Here is a 25,117-nt window from a genome sequence, read left to right on the forward strand (position 1 = left end):
GGTCTCTGCATCAGAAACTGTTTTGACAGGACAAGGAGGAATGGGTACAAGCTGAAAGAGGGGAAATGCAGATTACCTATTAGGAAGAAATTCTTTACTGTGAGGGTGGTGAGATGTGTCAAAGGTTGCCCAGAAAAGTGGATGCCGCGCAAGTATTCAAGGCCAGGTTGGATAGGACTTTGAGCAGCCTGGTCTAGTGGGAGATGTCCCTGTCCATGGAGGGATGTGAGAAATGGGTCAACTTTAATGTTCCTGCCAACTGAAACAATTCTACCATTCTGTGAACTGTGTTGATAATCTTAATGCTATAAAAGAGGAAGAATGTTGGGAAGGGAAATCTCAAAATTTAGGTATTGTGCAAGTTGTGTTGACTTGCAAAGGGCACAAAGCACTTATTGCATCTCTTTGAATCTGATTGTGATGGTGCTTTGCTTCCTTTTCCTTTGCCTGAATTTTTCTGGAAATAACTGATGACTGCAGTTGAAATTCTGTTCAAGACCATTTACCATTTTAGAAATACTCATGTATCTCTTCCCAATCTCCCTAGTTTTATTCAAGTGTGTTCATCCTTCAGGTGGTTTTTAATTATTTATTTGTTTCAACATCAAAAGGTCATTCAGGTCCTTTAAAAATACTTTCTTGAGTTTAATCTTGGCTGTACTGGGCAGCTGAGGTTTGTAGATGCTATGGCTGGCCTGTCTTGGACTGGGAGTTGAGGATCTGGGGATACTGTCTGTGGAGAAACCAGTATCTGTATTCATAGCCTGTGAGACCCTGAGGGTGGTAGCCCCTGGCAATACTGGTAGGAGAAAGGTCTCCTCTCATGTTGGGGAGTTCTGAACCCTTATAGATCAAATTAAATGACTTTGCATTGTGTCTGGATGCTATTATGCAGCCAGTGCAGATTATAGACTAGTAGCGACTTGAAAGTTTCCATTTTATAGGCAGGCTGATGAGTTTTGTGTTTTACTCTTCTGGCTTGACCTAAAGTTTGGCTCTGCTTTAGTAACGCAGGCTTGCAAGGGCATATTTTATGATTACAGTATTCACATCCAGATAAATGGCTGCAATTCTTTACCCTAGGTGTAGGATACAGGAAATAATCCTGCATGCTGCCATTATACCTACACATCCAGCACAATCCTCATTCAGGTAGCACAAACATTCCCTTCTTTAATAAACTCAGGGTTTATTTGATCTGATGGCAAAATGAAAAAAAACCGAAACCAAACCACATCTTTTTTTAAAGAAATATGAAATTCATTATTTAAAAGAGGCAAAAGCCACACCAAATTATTACCAGTGTTAATAAGGCAACTGGTGGTTCCAGAGTTCTTAACAGAATAGAAAATGAAATGTATAAAATTTTAGAAATTTTGAGTGATATTTGATGGTATGCTTGTCTACTGTTAGAAAAAAATAGAAGCCTGAATAAAAAGTAAAATTGCATTTATTCATATTTTTGTAGAGGTAAAAAAATGTGCTAGTTGGTAGAAGTAGCTGGCTACATCAGCTGCAGCATATATTGATGCCCCATCGATTTCAAGCATTTACCTTATTGCCAGCATTTGTGTAGGTTACTATGAATAAACATAAATACTGATTTGTACGTGTTGCCCTTCCACTGACACAGAGATATATTACCTTACTTTGGAAGTCTGTACACCCTTCTACTTTGCATAGATGGCTAAAGGAGATGCAAGGCACCCGTCTTTGGAGAGGCAATTTAGAGGAGAGAAAAAGGTCTTTGTGCAATTTTACAGCATAGTCTGGGTATAAGTAGGGCAGAATTTGGTCCCAGAAGTTTTATTCTCTGCCTTACGAGGCATCATGCTTTCCTTTCCTAATAGAATAGAGGAGAAAAGCCCTCTTTTTTACTGTTAAACTTTTTGTAATAGGCAAAAATAATTTTTAAACTTTTGTCTTTAGCCTTGCTTTTACCTTTCTATCGTTTGACCTCTAGACCTTACTGTTTCTGCACCCTTCTCTTTGTCCTTTTTTTATAAGGGGATGCTCCCAAAGAAGTGTTGCTTGACTTTTTATGCTAATCTTGCTTCTATTTCAGTTCATGTTGACTTGGAGAATATGCCTTGTAAATAGGAATACCAACTGACATACTGAATATAATCCTTAGTTTCTAAGCATTGATTGTTTTCACAGCATCCTTAAAGGGTAAGCTGTCTCACTATCCAAATATCATGGCTGGGAAACTGAGGCTAACAAAGGCTGTATGATTTATGTGAAGCCACAGAGGGAATAAATGTTGGGTTTAGAATTCCTGGCTTCTGTTCCTGTGTTTGGACTCATGCCATCTCTCAAAGAAATCCTTGATTCCTCCTAATGCTGCATACCTTTCCTTGTCTGTTAAATGTAGCCATTCGAAAAGTAGCTGGTACTCAGTTTTCTCTGTCTGTCCTATTGAAACTAATGAATGCCTGCAGGCAGGCATAAGGTATCGTTACCTTTGACAGCCAGTATGTTTTATGTTTTAAATTATGTGTTGGGCAGAATTTTTGGATACTAATTTGATATAATGAGATGCGCTTCTAATATCAACCGTAGTACGGGAAGGCCTTGCAGCCAACCTACTCTTTATTTAAAATTATTCCATTTCAGATGTCCTAATGAGTGCTGTGAGTTGTGTAATTCTTTCATAATTTTCCTCCATTCCCAGAAGGGAACTAGGAGCTGGAGTTTTTTCTATTTTTATTTTGGTGTATTTCAAATTAGGGTAAGCATAAAATAAAGATCTAGGGGAAGATTTTTGTGAAAACAGTTGCTGTTGTGAGAGTGGCAAGTTAAGAAAAAAACATTGTAGTCTAGAAGTGTTAGTGTTAAGGCAATTCTCGATGCCTCTGCGGTTTGCCATTATCTTATAAATATCTCGACTCTGACTTTACAGTGCTGTTTATAGAATTTAATAAAGCAAATGTAATAATGCTGCCTGTGCTTTAATGCACAATCTCAATTGGGTTGACCAGAAGATAAATAGGAACAGGAATGATAGTGCGTTCCTACAGATTGTTTTTAATAAGCATGTTATTTAGTTGATCAGCCCGGTACTGAAATGCCTCCTATCCTGCTCTACCAGACAAATTTATTAATGTGTCCCCCCCCTATTTCTCGGAGAACACTGATTCCCTGCAGACATATCTCTATTAAACCTCTAGAAAGTCACAACTTCCAAATTAGATTAAGTAGCAGGAATGGTACTAGAAGAATCAAAGAAAATTGAGTGTGTTATTGAATTCATGCCACATTGTCTGAGGAAGAGATGGGTGTTATGTGTAGTGGTAACTTTTGTCTTTACTGTACTAACAAAGCTGTGGGCATTGCTGTCAAACCTAATTGTCTGCAATGCATCAGGATAAAATGAATCTTTTATCTAAACTCGTACCTAGTGAGATTTTACAAGTGAGAAGTAGATTTCAGAAAGAAGCTTTTACAATTGATCAAAATCATTTCCCATTATTTACTGTACACAACTCTATCCTAAAAATCCCAGTGACAAAAATTTCAAAGAAGCACCTGGTTTTGGATTGGAAGCAGACTTGCTTGTCATGCTATCAGTTGCAAAATGCAGATATTAATTTTAAAGCTGCCAATTTCTCATTTTGATCTGACATATTAAAAAGCATATAATTAATGGTTGACATTAGTAATTAACATTAACTTTATGGTGCTTAATATGCCATCATTCATCCATCAAATAACTGGTATGCATAATGTCTTTGCATAAAGGTTTTAATTGCTCAAAATGATCCTTCAGTTCTCAGACTCTACGGTTTAAAGTAGCTGTAAATGCGTTTTTAAAAGATGTGAATTTTTCATTTATTGAACATAAACATTGTTTTTGTTTCTCCCTAGGAGCATGCATGAGCGTGTAAGCCAGGGACTTCAACTAGGAAACACAGCCCCAGATGCACAGCTTCCATTACTGGCTAAAGAGCACCACCTTGCTGTTGCCAGTGCTCTCTGGAGAAATTTCTTTCCCTACTTGAAGAGCCAGAGAATGTCCCAGACGCCGCCTTCCCCACAGCTTGCTGATACAGCTGCAGGTTAGCACTGACCCTGCCTGCGACCTGCTGCATTCGGTGCTATTCTCTGGGTCACAAACTTTCAAGGAGTTTGTACTTTGGGATATTTCTCCTTCCATGTAGTAACTTCAGTATGTATAAATGCAAAAAGGATTTGTGCTAAATGTTTTGACACAAAGAAATATTGTAATGTTGAATTCCTTAATAGGGTACAAACACATTAAGAATGCCAAAGGGGTTTGAAGCTTTACCAACCTGACTTCTTTCTCACTACTGGCCATAGATTATAATCAACATGCTAGTGTTATATAATATAAATAAGAATACTGTTTTTCATTATATTCAGAATTTACTTGTTTATGTAGAAGTTTATTTGTGTTGAACTGTTCATAATGGTTGAGATTCAAACTAAATTTTTTAAAATATTTTTCATTTGAAAGCAATTTTTAAAAGGTTGCTTACTTGAATGTTGCTTTTTGCTAAACCCTTATGTTCATGGTCATAAAACTGTTTCATAATTCATTCTAATTATTTGTCTTGCTTTACACTGAAGGCTTTTAATCTTGAAGTACAGCATTCCATATGTGTGTGAACTCCACATGCAATGAGCCAGCTTGGCAGTGAATAGAAAGATATCCCAGTTTGATCTTTCACATCAGTAGCTAACATGATATACTGTAGTTACAATGAAATCTTGTATCCAGTTAACTAAAATTCAGATGAGTGAAACATAAAATATTTTTTCCCATCATGATATGAATTAGATAAAGTTACAAGCTCAGGAGTACTGAGTCGGTAATAGAAAAGCTATTTGAAGCAGCTCTGTGGTAGTTAGGAGGCAGCGTTAATGAAAGAGGCAGTGTGCAACAGTAGTGGTCTCACACAGCTGAAACATGTGTGAGAAACAGCAATACAAATCAAAGGAGGAGGTTGTTAATGTCAAAACTTTCATTCATTTCCTACAGTGACATAGATTTTTTTTTTTTATTTTATACTAGTACGGTGAAATAGCAAGAGCAGCAAGCTATTATAAACTCCTCCGAGAAGGAGGGGAGTGCAGTTGTGACCTGCTTTATAGAGATGTGTTAGGTAGCACTACAGAGACAGACAAACCTTTCCCATGCTGTTTGAGCTCCTTGCCTTAAGGTTGCAGCCCAGAGGAGAGAGCATCTGTCACAGCTCTCCTGCTCCCCCTGCCAGGCAAACAGCCTGGGCCTCACAGCTCTATTCTGCCTCCCATTTCTCCCCAGCCTCTGTTATGGCTTATGCTACAGAAACGAGGTGATAATCTGGAAGAAGGCTGGCACAAGTTGTTTCCTCACCTAAAGCAGAGTGGGACTTTGTATGACCTTATTGTTTGTTCTATGGCATGTAAGAAAATGGGAAGTCCTTCATGGCTTAAGATAGGCTGTCCCTCTGCTGTTAATTAAAACAATTTTATTGTAGTTTCTGAAAACTAGCCTTTTCTGTCTAATTAAAAGTCAGTTTATCAATGCATGCAGGTTTATATTTATTTGAGCTGGAGAATTTGGGAACTAATGAGCCCCTTTTTCATTTCCCTCCGAAGTCAGTTTACCTGACTCATTTGATGCTTCTCATTTCCTATAACCCAATAAGTGCTCAGCATTTAAGGTTACATCTAATTTGTGAGTTTTAATGCGCTTGTGATTTGCAGTATTAAGAATGCATTATATTTTTTATTCTGGTAATGTTGGAGATAGATTCTACAGTAGGATTAACTGAAACAGCAAAAGGTTCTGCTTCATTAACAAAATTTTGCACAAAGTACTGCCCCAGTTTCTAGATCTGCAGCAGTTATATGGAGATCCTTTTCAAAAGTAAATTTTTTTCTGTAGCGCTTTATTTATACGGTAACTTTTGATACATGAAAGTCTTCTAAAAATAGAGAGGTACCAGCTTTTTACTGAGTGAATTCTTTACAGATACAGTTTTTCACTGTGAGAAGTGTGTAAAAACAACAAAACAAATAAATAAAACTCATCCTGGTAAAGCACAGTAATACTTAAGTGTACAGGGCAAGATAGAGAGGATGGAAGTTAAAAAAAAAAAAGGGAAGTCAGGAAGACGAAGATGCAGGTTTTAAGACATTGCAGAGGTGGTAAAACTATGCCTTCAGGATTTATAAACTGTGGTTTTGTGAATCTGTTTTCAATTGCGTATGTTAGGATCCATTTTTCCTCCTTTGTAGCCCATGTATCTTGTTGATTTACAGACTGCTTGGGATAGAGACTACATTTTTAACATGGGTAAAAACAATTGCTGTTAGAACAGTTGCCCAGTTTTAATTGAGATTTCTGGTACATCCGGACTGCACATCAGTAATTGTAGTTAATTTTCAGTACTTTTTGTGGAATGGGGATTATACTGAGAAATTTTTAAAATGGTTCCGTGTTTTTCTCTCTTTAAAAACAGGTTTTACTCTCTTAGCTTTGGATATACCCAGCAAAGCCCTATCAGATCTTCAGCCACAACCTGTTCTGTCAATGATGCGGCTGTTTGGATGGGATGACATGGTGTGGCCTCAGCTGGTGTCAAGATATCTAAGTCATCTGATTCAAAACAGGTGAGAAATTGTGACTGTTTGTTCTTCCAGTACCTTTTCATCCTTCATCAGACTTGAGGAAAACCTTGCTTCAGACTGTAATGTTTCATTAAAGTGGTCCAGATTCTTTACATCTTCTGAAAGAGGGTCAGCTAGAGCAGATTGCCCTGGACAATCCAGTCAAACTGTTATATACCTGAGAAATTTTATTTTCACTAAGTAAGGCTCTGTGAACCTAAGATGGATGTGTGGTGGTTGTTTTTGTTGTGTGCTTTTTTTTGCCCGCCTTGCCCGCTTCTGAATCGGGTTTTGGAAGCAGGGGAGGTGAGAAGTGAGAGAGAAAGAGGAAATATTTCTGTGTTGGACTGTATTTGAAAGTGAAAAATGTTGCACATTTTTCGGGTACATGGTGTACTAAGGACAGTAACTGTAAATCAGGATATGGTAAAGAATATTTAAGTGTGATTGACAAAGATGAGGCTATGGCCTTCTTGCAGGGAGGTGTTAGAAAAGGTTGAATTTAGTTCCTTGTGTGTCAGTTTGGAACTTGTGAAAGGAGTGTTCAAGTCCTCTGCTATATTTCTCTTTTATGATTTTTACAGGGTGAGTTTCATTCAGGTTGCAGATACCTAGCATGTGCTGAATGAAGTAAGAGTTAGGCACATAAATTCCTTTTATAATTTAAATTTTATAATTTAATTCTTCAGGTAAGATCAAGAAAAAAAATTAGATTCCTGAACTTGAATTTTGGTATTATTTAGGTCTTAAAGGTTAATCAAGTAGGTGTTTGAAAACAGTTACTTAAGTATTTGTTCTCAGTGTTCATTAAGGACCTGATGTATTGTTAACAATGTATACATAGATACATTGTTATCCTAGCTCAGCTTCCTTGTGAAAGGGCAGTGAGTAACTAAGATAAGATACTTTTAGTAGAATATAGAGCTATCACTGTTGTCTTGAAAGTGCTATTTTGTAGCATGTTTCATGTACTTATTTACCTTATGCAGTTTTAAAGAAAAAGTTATCAAAGTATCTAAGTGCAGGGATCTTAAGACTTTGTGGTTCTGTGCTCTGATAATTTTCAGTAGAAGTAAAAAGATTTTTTTATTTCCAATACTGTTCGACCTGAAAGCTCTGGCAACATACACATGACCTGTGGAATTTTTTCTGCAGAAGAGCCTAAACTTTCATCTCCAGATCCATGTTGTGCAGTGCATGATAGTGTTATAACTTGTCTAAACTAATGTTGAGCATGTGAATAAACTCACTGTTTTAAAAGGACCACTTGCAATGCTTCTAGCAGGTAGTTATTGTTCTTTCCTTTCTAAGGATTAAGAGCAGATTCCTTTCCAGTTCTAGGAACATGCCTAAGTGGCCCACCTATCAGCAAGCAAGAGAAACAAGAGTGAGACTACAACAGAAAGCGGTTTTGTGGGCTTTTGGGACCAAGTAGACTAGCAGTGTACATCAAGATTACAGGAGACTGAACTTCTTTACATGTTATGTGCACTAAGCCCATAGGCAACCTATTTGTTCTCTTTTGGTCCTGGAATTGAGTGTTCATTTTTTTTATTTTATTTGCTTTCATTTGGTCTCCTTACTTATTTTGTCAATCGTACTTCAGCAGGGATGTTCAGACAAAATAAACAGATAACACTGATTTTAAATAAATGAAGCAGAAAAACCCCTCAACTTCATTAATGTTGTTTAGTGAGAAGTAGAATCCAGTTTGGTTTCCATCTGGACCTTTGTTGACATTCTGTTGCAAGCATGAGTAAAAAAATCAGTAGAAAATAAGCAGAGTTACATGTACACATTTCAAGAAAGAGTACAAGTGTTTTTCATTAAAGTACCTCAGACTGCCCAGGGAGGAGGTCTCTCAAAAGGTGTAACTATTTTCAAGAAATATCCCCACCTGAAGCACACATGCACCTCATTTGATGGTAACTGGGAGCAGAGTTCAACGCACACCTGCTGTCTTTTAGCAAGGAGTTTCTCCAGAATTAATGATTCTTGATACGCTTGGGAAAAATGACTGCAGCAGCTACTCATGGTAATGAGGCAAATAAAACTTTGGGAATACAGAGCAGTAGAGTACAGGGACTGTGCATTGAGTGACTCTGGTCTGACAACTGACTGGTAGAATGGTAGCAAGTGTTTGAAAGTATATATAGCAAGTTGTGTGGGAATGAAGACTCTTGTGTGTGTATACATACCTAAATGAATATGTCTGTACCTGTACTGCCAAGTACAGCAGTTTTCTTTCTCATCTTCATGGTGCCCTTTTATGTTTCCCTTTTGGATCTGTTTTGAACATGGCATATCTTTATTTGCTAAAGCAGATCTTCTTTTCTCCATCTTTAATGTAGGTAGAATTAACTAGACTTCAGAGTAGTGTGGGACAACTGGGCTAGCTTTACATGAAAGGCTGAAGCAGTGCAAGCAGAGTGTCAGTATGAAGTTCCAAGCTGGTTCAGATAAACTATTTCCAGCATTGTACGTTGTCAGTTTAGATAATACAGTCAAATCATCCGTTGTTACAGTAAGGCATTTCCCATTGTGTGAATTTTCCTCCCTGTTTTTTGTAGCCAAAACATATGTATACGTGCATCAACAGCCAAATGAGACACTCTGTCACCTTTCTGCCTACTTTATTAGATTTCTCTACCTTTTTTCTTCTCCTTCCACCTACGCAGTTCACTGTGTGAAGCATTTTCTAGCATGGGCTATACATCCTACGAAGCTTTGACAGTACGTTCATGGTTTCGCTGCATTCTGCAAATGTTCCTCGATCAACCAAGTGGCGCCTTGGCCAAGACAGATGCTGAGAGAACAGTTGGTAAGTGCTCACATTTCCCTCATGTTTGCAGTAACGGGGCTATATTGCAAAGCTGGCAAACATTTTCAGCTAATTACAAAATGTATTTTTGTTTGTATTGCTTTACTTTTAACTAATTACAAAATGTGTTTCTTTACACTGCTTGTGCTATTTATTGATAGTTTGCCTGCTCTGCATATGACAAATTTATCACAAACAAAGATAAAAGAGCTTGTTTCCTTGGAAGCAAAGAATAAAAACTTGCTCCCAAAGAGACAAGTTATTTTTCCCCCATGGAGAAACTGCTCTAAAAAAGTGAAAATCTGAAGTAAATAGTCAGAAATCATGCTGTGAATGGCCTAAAAGAAAAAAAAAGGAGGGGTGGGGAAATCTAGCTGCAATTAATTCTCCTCTTTTTTATGCTGGATACTTTGCTTTCTTAGAGCAGTACTTCATCCCTTCTTCTAAAACCACTGCAGTTCTCATTATCTGTAGAACATGTCTTCCAGTCACTAGTTCTCATACACATTATACGCATTTTGCAGATTTTGGGGAAAAAAAAAAAAAGCCCATCAGCTTGGTTATCCGGTTATCTACACTTAAAACTCTTCATTCTCTTACAAATTATATCAGAAAAATAACTCTTTTTTTCATGTATTATTTGTCTGGAGAGATGCAGTTGGTTGCTGAATACTTGTGTTCTAGATATTTTAAAGTAATGTTTTACTTCATCATTTTAGGACTAAAATAAATCTAAAACCGTAACTGTGTACTGTATTTACTAATGTGCTCTCTTGTAATAATCAGGAAAAGCCTACATGGAGCAGCTGACGGAACTGACAAGACTGATTTTTAAACTCTCAGAAGTAGAAAACATTCTTTTAAAGGCTAATGTTGGACAGTCAGTTTTCAAGCAAGACCCAAAAAATGCTCTTGTCCAGTTCATTAAGGTACTGTACATCTACCCTGTGTTAGTTTTGTAGGACAATTTTAATGAAAAGAGACTATATATCAGATTTAGAGTGCTGAAAAAGAAATTACTCCCAAAAGTCTACTGAGAGACTTAGTAAGCTGATTTATATTTATTTCAATGTTTTTGTTTTCTCAGGCTGTTGGTAGAACTTACAGTGGTCTTCAGACACTCTCTGAGAAATCTGCCATGGTAGCAAAGACTCTGGAGTATTTGGGTGATGTGCTAAAGTATGTAAAACCCTATCTGAAGGCGAAAGGACCTCCAGAAGGTCTGCAGATTACATATTGGATCATAGGTAATTATTTTATACCTCTTTTCTTTTAGGAAGTAGTTTTAAAGAATTAGTAAAATAAACTTATAACACTATCCATATATATTTTTTCTCTGTACTATTTAATGTTTGAAAAAAGAAAGTCACCAAGATGCTACAGTTAGATTCATTTTTTTAAATTTTTCTCTAGATCCTGACGTCTAACCTCCTTGTAGTTTTTGTTTGTGGGGTTTTTTTTTAATTACCCCTGCAAATCATTATTTTCAGAAGTAAGATGTTCGATGTCTTTCATTACTGAAAACCACCTGTTTTATCTAAACAAACACAGAAACAGTTACAAGAGTTGGTTTCTGGCTATTTAGCTGTAGTGAGGATTGTTTTAAGTCATAGCAGTTCCTGAACTTACAGCAATTTATGCCCTCAGTGGATGTGCTCTTCCCATAGAGGGTTATGACCTCCTTTTGGTATGAGGTCTTTTGTTGTTTCCTTCCTCTGCCCACTCATTTTAAACAGAACTGATGAGCTCTGGGTTCTTCTTGTAGAACATAGTGTACTCTTCTGAAAGAATTCCAGGTTTTGAACCATGTAGCTTGAGACAGTGTGCAGCTTTGATGTTAGGTATTCACACTATGGGGCATAGCCTGACTTGCCAAAGAAAACACTGTAGTAATCACTTATTTAAATGGGATTTTTTCAATCATTGTATTGTTAAGGTAAAAGTGGAAGTGCAGCCAAGGAGTCACAGAATTCAGCAAACTGTAGGTAGATTTTGTTAGGGCCAATGGGGAGGGATAAGGTAGAGTTTAAAACAATGGTTCTAGGCAGTTTAGGAACAGGTTTTTGACCAAGAGGGGGATTGGGCACTGGAACAGACTCCCCAGGGAAGTGGTCACAGCACCAACCTGACAGAGCTCAAGAAGTTTGGACAGTGCTCTCTGGCACCTGGTGTGACTCTTGGGGTGTCCTGTGCAGGGCTGGAAGTTTGACTTGGTGATCCTTGCAGGTCTCTTTCAACTGAGGATATTCTGTGATAAGCAGTATTATGACAGGCTACGTGGTATGTAGTAGAGATATGTTAATGGATTATGTGTGTACTTCACTTCTTTTCTGGAACTGCTTCTTTGACATGCACTCTGTACTTCACTAAAATGCAATTCTAACATTCATTCAGTAATTGTGGAACCACTGATAGGGTGGAAAAAAGAAGAGTGCTTTAATTAACAATGAATGTGCCAGTCTGAGCCACTTAGCTTTAAAAATGGAGTAAATCTTATATATCTGAAAACAGAGGCAATGATTTGCATACACATACACTTTACATCGTGAATCTAAGAAGCACAGGGAAAGCATGACCAAGATGCAGGAAGTGCATCAAATGTACTGGAATTAGGATTTTGTAAAATACTTTATATTGTGAGATCAGAATACTTTGATACACAAGATGTATATCAAATTAAACATTTTTAGATACCCAGATGTGGTTTGGAGCCTTGGAAAGTAATTTTAGATTGGTATTCTCCTTTTTAGATTGGTATTGTCTTTTTTGTTCTTTGCAGTAGGAAATGATTAATCTTCAATCATGCTGCTGTGTGCAAGAAAATGTCCTTTCTTTTTATTTAAGAAAGCATAAAGAAGGTTTAAAAGAAAAAAAAATATTCAAGTGTATTTCGATCACTGCTTCACATTCTGTGGGCTTGTTAAATTATAAGGACAAAGCACAAAACTTAACAAATCTAAACACCTTCAGTCTGTAGTCAGATTGTGTCTTGTACTGTCCCATACATCACAGCAGTGATAATAGAAGGAGTACTTTTAGCTGGAATGACCATGTTTCTTTCAAAGCAGGAAGCTTAGACAACATTATTAGAAGTATTGTTAGGTGATCGTTCTCTTTCTCTATGATTGATCATTGTGTTTTCTTTCACTCCACAAGATTAATGTTGTTTTGCGTTGTTTTTAGAGATGATAATGAATGACTTTTATAGATTAATAATATCTTGTAACAGCCTACTTTTGATTTTCCATTATTTTCAAAGTCTTAAACATGTTTCCTTGGGATATTCCAGTATTTTCAACCCACCAAAGTTTTTCCTGCCTCTAATAAAATGTAAAGTTGAAAATGTCTACATAATTATTTTGCTTTATTTGATGTGTGTTTTGAGTATTAACACTTCTGATTATGGAGTTAATTTTTCAAGAAAAATTGCACCTCGCCTGGAATAAAGATGTGTCTCAGAGTTGGAGTATTTACACATCAACACCTTTTTTCTTTTTCTTTTTCTTTTTTTTTTTTTGTGCAAATAAATCCTAAAACTGGCTCAAAGCTAAGCAAGTGATAGATTGTTGTGCTGCAAACAAGAAGGATGTTCTCTGAGGCTCTCTGTGAACTGATAACCCACAAAGATCTGGCAAGACCGTGCTGGTTTAATGGAGTTGGCTGCCCCTCGTCCTTCTAAACCTGCTGAAATTAAATGCAATTTGAAGGATATTTAATGTTTTGCTAATATTAAATTGCTGTGAGTAGTTGTTGATGTGGTGTTGCCACAGTGCTGTTAGACAAATGTGAAGGGAAGGCAAAGGCAGCATTTCTCTGCAAAAGGGATGAATGCACACAGCAAGGTAAATGTGCATATGTGCTGATTGCAGTAGGGTTACGGATCAAGTTTAGTTAAGTTTTCTGCAGAGATCTAAGAGACTCATCCTTTCTTTAGCATTGCTGTACTTTACTTAAGCACTTTCACTTGCCTAAAAACTTACACCTGTAACATGATGAATCAATTTAGTATTTTAATTTGATGAACTGGAAATGGAAATGGACTTTTGAGTTGATGACTGGGATTTTTTAATGGGATGCCATGGAATGAGTACATAGGAGTGAGACAATTCAGTTGCTCTTGCTACTCTCAGATTATTTAATTTAATGTAATTGCTTCTTTAGGCTTTCTTATGTTTTTTCCTATCTGTTAATTGATTTGGGATTTTTTGAATTTTTTTTCAACAGGATGTCTGGTAAAGTTCTGTGCACCGATACTGGCTACTACCAAGGCACAGCAACTCTTGTTTCGCATTGTGGATTGCTTACTGCTGCCACACTCTGTGCTCCAGCAGGACAAGGAACTGCCTGTGGCTTTGCTCTCTGCCATTCAGGAAAGCCTGCCTCTTTATCTCCAGGTAACTATCTCAGCTCTATTACCAGCACACAAATGAATCTCCAGGAAAAGATTAATATTGCAGAGGTTGTTTTCTTTTTCCCTAGCTGGAACAATCATTGACTGAATTTTCTGAAGCAGTAAGTTTTTTCTTATAGAAGTGGAGGGAAAATTGACACCCCTTTGGCTTTCTTCATTGCAGGCAACTATGCTGTGGTACACTCCAGAACTTCTGGTCTCATCACTGCTTATGGAAAACCTTTAGCCAGCCTGCTGGTTACATGGGTCTCCAATGTGACAGATTTCTCAACCAGTGCATCAAATAATCATAATATGTAGTGAGAAAATTGTTAAGATGACAGAGCAAACAAGTATTTTAAATCATCCTTGACTTGGCTAACTGTAGATAGTTATAGATGAAATACCCTTTTTTTGTTGCTCTTAGGAACAAAAGAAAATTCTTGGTGTATTATGCCACTGGTTTGTCTTAATACTTGGAGAATGTTTTGCTAAATCAGGTTCCTGCTGCTTATGATTACATGACTAAAGCTTTCTTTTCCATTATTCCTCCTACTCTTCCCTCAGTTACCCTGTCACTCTTGAAACTCTTGTAAGGCTTGTTGATGTTTTAGAAAGAGACTAATTTCTGCTGGTGAGAAAGAGAAAAGACTGTATTTTGAAAATAAATAAGATGACATGTATTCCTTGTAAATCTTTGTTTACTTTTTTAAACAATTTTTTTGCTTACCATTTTCCCTTCTCGCTTAGTCTTCATTTTGATTGCAGTCTTAACTCGCTACTTTGCAGGATTGTGTTGTGAAACAGTGCAGTGATGGCATTGTAAACATCACTTGAATTTATTAGTTTCAAAAGCAGTTTGTTGTGATGGAAGGCATGTCATATGGAAGTGAATATGGTTATGTAGTGCTCTGCACAGTATGTTTTGCTTTATTACTCTGTAGGTATTTTCAGAAGCTGTGTACATGTAGAGCCATCTGGACAATGGTATTAGCATGAAGTCAGTGTCTGTTTGATAATTTGGTATTTCAGTTGTAGAGCCAGTTTCTCTGGAGCCTGCACAGACAGATGTAGTCTTCAGATGAAACCAGTTGAGTTGGTTTTGAAGTCCTGAGTGCTGTGTACCCTTGTTTCCTGTTTTATTTGCCAAATTCTGACTTCCAGACCTCTCTTTTATATTCTTCATCAGTCTGCTGCATTATCCATGTGTTTTCCAGCTATGCTAGATGATCTTGTTTGACCAAGTATTTTATTTTAGATGAACACTGCTTCTAGAAAACAAGTAATTCTTTAATTTGATAAACCCTTTTGGGGAGAAAAGAGGAGAATTCGTGAGTTACTTTTCCTGCTTCAATAGGAGATTTTTGTATTTTAATAATAGTTCGTATTTACAAGGTTCCAATATTTTTAAGTGTTTCAAAATGCTTCATTTATTCAAAAATGCTTCCTTTTATGTGGAAAAGTGGAAAAATTCCAATTTACAATCAATTCAAAACAAAAATATTTCAAGATCAGTTCAAAAACAACAACAAAAAACTCTTCTGAGATCATTTGAGATTGAATGGATTCTGGGCACTCTCTGGCATCTCTGGTTATTGTTTCACAGTTGGCTTAAGGCTACATTCATTACCTTTCACCACCATATGCATTCCTATTTAATTTGCTTTAATGATTCTGTGAATAGCAATTTGTGACTTGAATAAAATAGTAACTAGCTTCACAAAGCAAACAAAACCCAAATGGACGTATCAGAAAAGTGATAAAACAGTATATGTGGGAGGAAAGCTGGAGAAACAGAATTCTTTGGGAATAACCTCACCTTGACTAACCTAAACTGCAGGTGAAATGTGTGATGAGGCCCCTCCTGGGGGGCACCCTGTGCCTGGTGCTCATTTGTGGAGGTAGAACATTTCAATTTTAGTGCAGGAGCCTTAATTCACCCTAGCATTAGACATTGTTCTGTAGGTGTGTCTCTGTTAATACTCCAGCTTACAACTTAATCCTTTGGCAGTTACATGAAAATAAAGAAACAGGAATTTAGAGACCATGCAAAGCATCATCTTATACATGCGAGCTCTTTATTCATAGTCAAAGTATAAAAGCACTTGAGTGGAATTTCTACTCAGCAGCCTTTCTTTTTTTAATTTTTTTTTCTTTCATCTTCTGAAAAGTTCCAGGCTCCATGCTTTTGTCTTCTTCAGTTCCTACAGTGTGGTCTCCTCCTGCTTTGCTCAAAAAAGCTACTTCAGATCTCAGAAAACATTTTCGTTTTGCTAGCAATGACCTGAAAAAACTTCCCTCTTTCCAGAGTTTTTAACAGCTAATCTTAATGTAGTTTATTTGATCGTTTTTGTGGGTTTTAAAGGGGTTTGAAGTCAGTCCTAGTAGCATTTTATTTTACATATCCACTGATGCAGAAATTTTATGAAATCCTATAGAATTCCAGAATATTTTCATCTTTTAGGACAATAGATGAAGCTCCTCCTCTCCACACAACGTAGTTTATTACTACACAATTCATCAGAACCAATGACTGTATCTGACCATCCTTTACCACCCCAAACCTACAAATTTATTTAACTTTACACAAGCACACATAATTTTCAAAGGCACTAATTAAGACTGGATGTTGCATTTCTCTCTCCTCACTTCAGACTGGCTGTGTTTACTTATTATGTTTGTGCTTCTATCGAACTTTGGGCTATACCCCTGCCTTTGAGACAGTTTTTGGGCAGCTGGTCTGGTCTCTACTGTACAGGGAGCTTATCAGATTTTTTTCAAACTCAGTCACTGGTGCTGCCTTGTCAAAATAGCTTAGCTCTAGCAACTTTCAAAGTCATTTTTTGGGTCTTTTTATCTTGCCTAAAGAGTTCCTGTCTGGGTACTATTTCTTTTGCTGCACATCTGTTGTGATAATAATTGATGACCTAAGAAAGATTTCTATTGAGAGATAATAGAAAAATTGCCCTCAGAATTGTTTAAATGACTGCTTTTGGAAAGTAAAGCATGAAGACTCTGAATGAACAGACATTTTACAATTGTATGGGACTGTTCCTAATTATGAGATAGTGAGGTATGTAAAATTTAACCATAGGTATTTCACTGCTGCAAAAAGAAGTTGAGTTGATTTGTGTGGTAGTGGATTGCTAAAATCTGTCATAGGAAGTTTCAGACCAATATTGCTCTTGATGGATTTCTTGTAGAATGATTTGGAGGAATTTTAGTACACATTTGCCAGAAGTATGGGAAAGAACTGAAGCAGTGTAAGAAACTTGTTTTGGAGAATAAATATTAGTTTAAAAATATCTTGCAGAATACATTATGGGTGCATGGAATAAGCACTGTATACATAATGATAGGGAAGGTAAGATACCCTGCTTGATTTATCAGTGTTAATCCTGTTCAAATACAGAACAGATAGTTGATTTCTATCTAAATACTGAGAGTGGCAAAAGAGCTTCATTCTGAGTAGTGCTTGGCACGTACATTTCACAGTGATTTTAATGGCTCTGTGCAGCAGAGTCAGCATTTGTCAAGAGATCAAATCTTAAAAGCCCTCCCATGAGCCACATCTGTGGTCTGATATTTGAGCAAGTTTATTAATACATTTTTGTCTATTATATAATATGTATTTAATAGGAATTGTACAACATTAATTGGTGGACAGCAGATTTATTCCAACAGCAGGACTTACAGTATAAGTCATCATTAGGTAGCTTGGCATTTCTGCAGTGAATAGCTCCAGTAATCCACACTAATCGGTTCTTTGCTCTCCACAGGTGATTTACAGATATACAGATAAATCAGAAGAGGCAGCTCTGGCCACAAAAGGTTCCTGCAGTGAACACACACAGGAATCAGTTGCCTTTGTGCTAAAATGAAGAGCAGATGATGTCATGCTTCTTTGCTCCCCTTAAAATGCCCTTTCATTTTTTATCTTAGCCTCAGAAGATGGCTAAAGAACATAGTTAAGGAAAAGAAAGCAACTCTATCAACCCTTTAAAGTCCGTCTGCTTTGTAGGGATTGTCCTGTGGGCCTGATGTGGTTGATTTCAAATCTCTGGTCCAGAATTGCAGTCCAGTTGCACATGTGTTGCTTTTTTTCTCTCATTCGAATGGTAGCTTTCTTCATTTTGCTTAATTACTGGTGGGATTTAAAAGAAGAAATTTCTGTGTGATTACCTTGCAATCACATCCTTGGCCAGGACTGCCTAAGATGTTTTGCCATTGTAGCTGGAGATTTATAGCTACTGTGTGGAGTAGTAATTTATGCCTTGTGCCACTTGGGATATGGTGTTGTCAGACCTTGTGCAGGTCTGTTGCTCTCTGCACTTTGTAAGGAAAAGGAGGAGTCCAAAATAATGAACACAGTGTTGACCTGAAGTCAGTAGGCCTTTTAGACCAAGAGAGAAATCAAAGTTATTTTCTATTTTTTTGGGATGGAGTTTCCAAATCAGTTTATTTCAACCCAAAAAAGGAAAATGTTTTTATGAAGGATTAGGTTAGGTTTGTTGGTTCACTTTCAGATGAAATTATTAGACCTGCAAAAATTAGTAAACATTCCTATAGATATCTAAATTATAATATTATTTTCTTTTTATTGCAGCTATTTAATAACTCTAGGATCATTCTTAACAGTAACTCTTACTAGTTAATAACTGATGTGTTCTTTTCTTGATACAGTGTATCATTTGTTGATCCTCAGTTTGAAGAACTGTCTCATTTTACCAACTGTCATTGTTAGTTCTTCAGAGGTACTGCATTCTTCGTGTATTCCTGCACGTATCCTCTGCAAGGTTGTGATGTTCTTTGTGTCCCTTTTATCAGATAAATTAATGCACTTTGTCATACATGTTTGGGTTCTTTTAGTGTGAAAACAGTCTAGAGTCTTTAGAGTGTGGTTCCGATATTTGGATTATGGAATATGTTCTCTCTTTCTATATGAACTTTACTACACAGAAAGCACAGGCAACTTTGTTTGCTGCACTATCTTACTGAAAACATCAAACACTTAAGTTTACACACTAAATAGTCTGTCATCTCTAACAGTCTCTCTAGTCTACTACTTGACAAGAAGTAGCAGACTTTTTTTTAAGAAATCTGATACAGCAGCAGCTGCTTTTTCCTACAGTAATTTACTCTATGTACACAAAAGGAGGAGAAAATCTGAAGTTTTACTCAAAGCCTCAGTTCAGAAAGTTTATTTTTTATCATTGAGACTTGCCAGAATTGTCAAGAAACCCTTGAAGTGTGTGAGGTGAAACCCTTAGCCCAAATCTGCATTCAAGAGAGCCACCAACAGCAAGTCTTCAGGCACCTCATTTCTTGTAATCTCCTGTTTCCTGTATTTGTTTACTGTGGAACCAAAAGAAGGAATTCCACATTTCAAGACCCTCAGCTATGCCTCTGCCTGCTTTTTTTTTTTTTTCCTGAATGTTCTGTCATTTCCACATAGACAGGTATAGATGAAAATGTTTTTGGGGAGGGACTTCTATGCAAAAAGCAACAGAAATACACTCTTTCAGTTACTGGGGAACAAAAGCAGCTTGACTTGATCTGTTCATTTCTATATATGGGGCAGTAGTTTACCTCAGCAATGATAAATATTCAGACAGATACTCCTACTAAAACTGGAGTCTGGATTGCAATGCTAATGGAAGTTTGAAGTACTATTGAAAATTGCTGTCTAGGGAGCTCTGTGCTTGACCTTGTTTTACACCATTATTCTTGTTGGACAAAACTATTGTGAAAATGGAGTTCTCAAGAGGCTTCTGTTTGTGCTGCTGACTGTGACCCTTGAGATAGGAGATCACGGGACCTTTTTATTTTTTTCTTAGTGACTTGTTCTTCTTCCTCTCAGTAATCAGAGGAGGGGGAAGGAAACAAGATCTTAACTTTCTCTTATTGGAGCCCATTCCAGTAAGAATACTACTCTTTTTTTCAGGGATGGACTATATATATGTTCTATCACTACAGGTGGAATTCAGATAGGCACTTTCTGGGCAAGTACTTTCATTATAGATTTTTCTCTGGATCAATATTGCTTATATTGGATAAATCACAGCAGTTTTAGCCTTATCTTAAACAGAGTTTAAAACCTCCTCTAAATCCCTTATAAATGGTGCCTAATTTACCCTAATTTGTTCATACACTGAGCAAATCTTTTCTTGCTGGAGCTCAATTTTAACTGCTCATTTTTCTGCTATATCACTTATACAAAAATTTCACACAGTCATTTACAAGCAGATGATGTGTTTATTCTTAAATTGTCCCTTCTTATATTTTACCTAACATACTTCGTTAGACCATGTACAGGATTGAAAACAGAAATGAGAAGCTTTTGGGCACAGAAGCTTTCTCAGGTCTGAAATGCTACAGTTTTATTTTGAATTTGAAGCGGAGCTTGCATGTCCCAGAGCTTACTTTCCAATACATTAATCTATTGAAAAGATTTTTATCTCCTTTGCAAGTCTTGCCTGCCTCTGTCTTCATTTGCAGATCATCATATCTACAGCAAATCAGTATTTTTCAGGCATAGTTACTCTGTGTGCAGCAGTTTATACAGCATGTAGTGAGTGTTTAGCCTACAGTTGTTAAAGATTTATTCAACTGTATTGGTAAAATTTTATTCAGTTCCTCACTTTCTAAAATTCTCTTCTACAGGGCCTGTCCTTCATATGTTGTCAGTCCCAAACACAGAGTGCCTATTTAAATCAACTCCTTGGAAGCATTATTCGACACTATTTTGGACGATTTCTCCCTTCCTCCCCGACTGCACCTGGTGCTGGACAGCACCCTCTGCTCACTGCTTTAGGCAGCTCCATCACAGCCCCCCAGCTGCTCCGCCTCAGGAAGACCACTTTGCATGTCATAAGGTAAGGACCAGTGGAGTATAAAACATTGCTTACTCAGGTTTCAAATTCAGATTTCACAAATAGCTCATGAGCTCAGATCTCTGCTTTCCTCTCAGCTGATGGTGTTGCTCTTGGAAGAGTCTGGGAGTTGCTGGGCAGGGAGCAAGGGAAGGACAGTGTTTATGTATCAGGAGAGTGAAACTGAAAAGATTTGTGAGAGAGTAATTAAGGATAAAGGTCCTAGGCCACAACAAAAAATATTGTAGGGGGTCACATGAAAAGCAAGTAATTTTCTAGAAAAATAACGCTCCAATAGATATCATCATGAGTATGTCTCAAGATGTATTTAGGGGCACGGAGTTGTAGTGCTTAGAGCTGCCTCAGTTACCTGTGCATGTGGGGCCTTGTTGCTCTCTGTCAGGGCATGCACAGGTGTGCCAGCTGCCCAGTGGACATGGAAAATTGCGGGTGTGGGAAGAGGAAAACAGAGAGGCAGGGAAACAGGATTTGTTCACTGAACTGTCACCACCTGTACGATGTCAACAGCAGCTACGAATCTGTGTTCCTGCTGCTGGCAGGCTGGCGCTTGGTTTTATGTACTGCAGAATAGTGAACAATCTACTTTTTGTCCATGTGGGGGAAGGATTTAAGCCCCCTCAAATACAGGCTTATATCCACAGTAATTGGATCTTTATTTGTAAAAGAGTGGGTATACATGTTGATCAGAAAAAGAATGTCAGTGCTGATCTTGGGTAAATATGACAGGCAATCCTGTAAGTAAAGCCTGTATTATCACATATTAAGAGAGTGAATTAAGATTTCACAATCTCAGTTCTGACATGTTTTTGGATACCCAAACTTTGTCATCTTATTGAAGTTATTTTTGAATGTGTGCATGCACGTGTGAATATGGGGATTGAGAGTGGAAACTTCTGAAGGTGTAATGGTACTTTCTGATTTTTAAGATGTGAAACATTCCTTACTGTTCTGGGAAGAATGTGTTAGAACTGAGAAGCACTCTAGTTTGCAAACTTGCCAGGTGGTCATGAGACAGTCGTAGGGTCTGTACACAAATAGGTGCAGTTTGTTTGCCAATTTGCCATAGGAAAGCAGTGAATGTATTGCTGCTGCAGAGAGGAAAGGGAACCACACCATTAGGATTGTATTATCCAGGTCAGAGAGCTGTTGTAGTGGAAGAACACACACAAAAGCATTGTGGGAAATTTTCAGAGTAATTAAAGACAGAAGATTTCGGAGTTGCTAATATTAAAGTAAGACCCCATGTTACAAGAACTGTGGGTGTCACAGCTTTCATTTTCCAAGTCACACCAGTGCTCTGAAGCAGTGCAACAAAGTACACAGGGCTCTTAAAATCACCTTTCATCTGAAAGTTGTAGAAGCACCCTTACTCAGTTTTTAATAAGGATGCTGGTTTTTAATTGCTGCATTTCTCAGTCAACATATGTGCCTTATTTGAGTAGATAACAGGACCTAATATTAAATATCTTAAAAGATTTTTTTTAAGGTTCTGGGAGTGTTCTTGCTGACTGATGAGTAAGTGCTGTGTTCTCTCTCACCTACTGTCTTCAGATTCCATTAATCTGTGGTGCCAAACCAATAGTGTAGTTCATCTTGTATTATGTTGTAGAAAATTAACAAATCAAAATTGGAACACTCCATGTGCGTGATGTTAAAATTTGCTCTTGTTGCAGATTGGCAGGTCACCTTTTATCCTTGTGCCAGATTTTATATTGGAGATGTTTGTGTTAATTCTGACAGAACAAAATCAGTCATTGACTGTATTGTTAAAACATACTGTTGGCAAAAATCAAATAACAGTACCAGTGTAACAGCAGTACCACAAGTACGATTGTGAGTTTGCCAAAGCACATAAACCTAAATAATGTAATTAAATAACAGCTGTATTATGTATATTGGTTTAGGATTTTAGAATCTTGATTTCTTCATGTATTCAATTACATTATGAAGCTACCTTTGTATTTAGCTTTAAGTAGTCACACTTGGGTTTTTAAATGAAATTATGATGGCTCTTATTTCTCAGTCCTCTCTGAAGAGTCAGAAGATATCACTGTCCTCTGACAAATTGGGAGTCATTGCTATGACTAAGACAAATAGAAGCCATTATTTGAGCCTAGATAAAGATAAAAATCTATGTAATAGGCCTTCTGCTGAAATATCACAGCTATTTCTTAAAATAACTTAAATATATGGTGCTTGTATTGCATGATAAAAAACCCCATAGACAAAATCATAGACCTTGTTCTGGCTTGCTTTGTCCTCTCAGGGAAAACTACCTGCAGTTCAAAGGGCATGCTCCACCTCCTCGCTTGGCCTCTGTTCTTGCTTTCATTCTTCAAGTACTTCGGGGAACCCAGAGCACTGAACTGTGTGACATCGACTCGGTTCTCCCAGCTGTGTTGAAATGCTTGGTACTGGTTAATGAGCTGCAAGGTGAGCTGTTCGTTTGCTTTAAGTAGATCTCTCCACACTTTCATCTTTCATCCCAGTATTTTAAGATTCTCAGATAAGGTGAATAAAACAATCTGGCCAACTAAACTGGACGAGGCTTTTTTTTCATTAACTGGTCTGGGACTTCTGTCTCTCAGGCAAAGTCCTGCCTCATTTAACTCTCTAATGAACTAATCAACTTCCCAGGAATCTGAAGGCATTTCCTTTTTCCAATCCTTCCCATATAATCTCCTCCATTAGCAAATGTGGAACTTTTCTTTTACCTAAAGCTTTGAGACGAAATAAAACTAGTGTTATGTTCTCCCTATATAGAGGCATTATAAATGTATTAAAAGTAGCGTGTTGCTCTCTGAAGGTATCTTTGAGTCGTCTTTCTTCTTTTAGGATGCTTTGTTTTGTAGCAAGAACATCTTTATTTTTAGCTACTTAAAGAATGAAGCACTCTTTTCACCCACCATTGTATAACGAATATACCTAAGCTCAAAATTTCCATTTCTTGCTGCTAGAGAGGCATTAAACAAAATTTGGATTCACCTCTGATTCCTGGGAATTTTTTCTAATAAAGTACTGTTTGATTCTGGTCTATAATAGTTTCAAGGACAAGATGGGTTTAGGAAATTGGCTCAGTCATCACCAATTTTCTTCCTCCTTTTGCCATCACAGCTATATCTGCTAAAAGCTGAGTACCCACCTTGCCAGGGAAGGAGCTGGAAGTCCTGTACTGCCATAGCCACCAGCTCCCTGCCTGCCTGGACAGGGCTCTGCCACACCCTTCTAGAAAAGTCCTTGCAGCCCAGTTGCACCTTTATAAAGGAAGAGCTGTATCTTGCAACTTGGGTATTTATTTGGAAACAATTATTGAGAAAATAGTAGGGGAGGTTGTTTGGTGTATTAGGGTTTTTTCCCTTAAATAAAAGATTTAGGGTGCATTTCAGAACAATCTCCATCACTGAAAGTATGGAGTAGATCCACATAGCTTTGAGCAGGATATAATGCTGTGACTGTGTTCCTTTTGAATCAAATAGGAATGCTTAAAGACTACAAACAGAACTTACATTTAAATAAAACCTCTATTTCCTTTAAATGTATATCTCTTGGCTTTAAGTTAAAAAGACTATAGTGTACATAAAAATCTGTTTAAAGGATAATGATGGTGAAAATAAGACTTTTGCATAAACCCGTGACTCATTCTGTTCTTTATAGCCAATCTAAGTGCTCTCACAATCATTTCACTTGCATCAAAGAAAGATGAAATCTTTTTTTTTCTCATTTAAAAAGTTTTGTCTTCATGAAAGACATTCTCCAGATGGTCAGTTCAAGAGCTCTGTGTGAATCTTGTGATTTTTCTTTTGCAGTTAAAAAAATATCTACAGACATTGTACAGTACATGGTAGAAGGCTGCCAAGAAGGGTCAGGAGGAGAACATGCCACCCAGCTGACTTCTGTATTTAGGTAACCAGAAAATATGCCAACTGGCAGCAAAGTTGCTGCAAGCCAATTGACAACAAACATGTTTTCTTAAAATAACTAATTATCCTAACATGCTGCATTGTTGCTTGTTTATGGTATTTTAGTAATGGTACTTTTGGCAATGAATTTGAACACAGCTTTGCCAAAAAGCCCGATCAGAAAAATAGAAGTGACAGACATACCTGCTTCCTTGTGAATAAGGCAGTTTTGAGAGGCATATAATAGGGGAGGTGCACTGCTCCCATGACAGGAAAAACTCCTTGGGAATGCTGATGGTGCTGTAAAAGATGTGTGTACCTAATTTGATGTGCAGCTAATCTTCATATAAGGTTAGCTTTTTTATTTGATTTTGTGACAATAATAGATTATTATAATGTAAATGATCCTTATTTCATAGCTGTGTGAAATGAATCCTGTATCTCACACGGATACAGTAGAAGAGCTGCATGACCTGGCACTCAAAGACATTCTGCA

At 37.3% G+C, this 25,117-nt stretch overlaps 2 protein-coding genes across 5 annotated transcripts in view; one reads left to right on the forward strand and one right to left on the reverse strand.

Annotated features, from left to right (window-relative positions):
• MMS22L (MMS22 like, DNA repair protein) overlaps positions 1-25,117 on the forward strand; it is a 90,248-nt gene that overhangs the window by 61,401 nt on the left and 3,730 nt on the right. For 2 of the 4 annotated variants that reach the window (XM_015622349.2, XM_019006122.1), the window contains 9 exons: positions 3,868-4,058; positions 6,471-6,621; positions 9,297-9,439; positions 10,226-10,368; positions 10,527-10,686; positions 13,664-13,833; positions 20,493-20,704; positions 22,989-23,155; positions 24,529-24,625. In XM_015622349.2, the coding sequence (XP_015477835.1) occupies positions 3,868-4,058; positions 6,471-6,621; positions 9,297-9,439; positions 10,226-10,368; positions 10,527-10,686; positions 13,664-13,833; positions 20,493-20,704; positions 22,989-23,155; positions 24,529-24,625 (1,434 nt within the window). Of the gene's footprint in view, positions 1-3,867; positions 4,059-6,470; positions 6,622-9,296; positions 9,440-10,225; positions 10,369-10,526; positions 10,687-13,663; positions 13,834-14,013; positions 15,236-18,512; positions 19,055-20,492; positions 20,705-22,988; positions 23,156-24,528; positions 24,626-25,117 lie in introns of those variants that run through there. The other 2 variants (XM_019006123.2, XM_033512867.1) reach the window with 2 other exon arrangements.
• The window catches only part of KLHL32 (kelch like family member 32), a 37,292-nt gene continuing 29,584 nt past the window's right edge, over positions 17,410-25,117 (reverse strand). The window contains exon 7 of the mRNA XM_033512868.1: positions 17,410-17,664. The gene's annotated coding sequence lies outside the window, so the exon portion shown is untranslated. The remainder of the gene's footprint in view (positions 17,665-25,117) is intronic.

The sequence above is a fragment of the Parus major genome, chromosome 3 (genome assembly GCF_001522545.3).
Source record: "Parus major isolate Abel chromosome 3, Parus_major1.1, whole genome shotgun sequence".
In the NCBI taxonomy this organism is placed as follows: Eukaryota; Metazoa; Chordata; class Aves; order Passeriformes; family Paridae; genus Parus; species Parus major.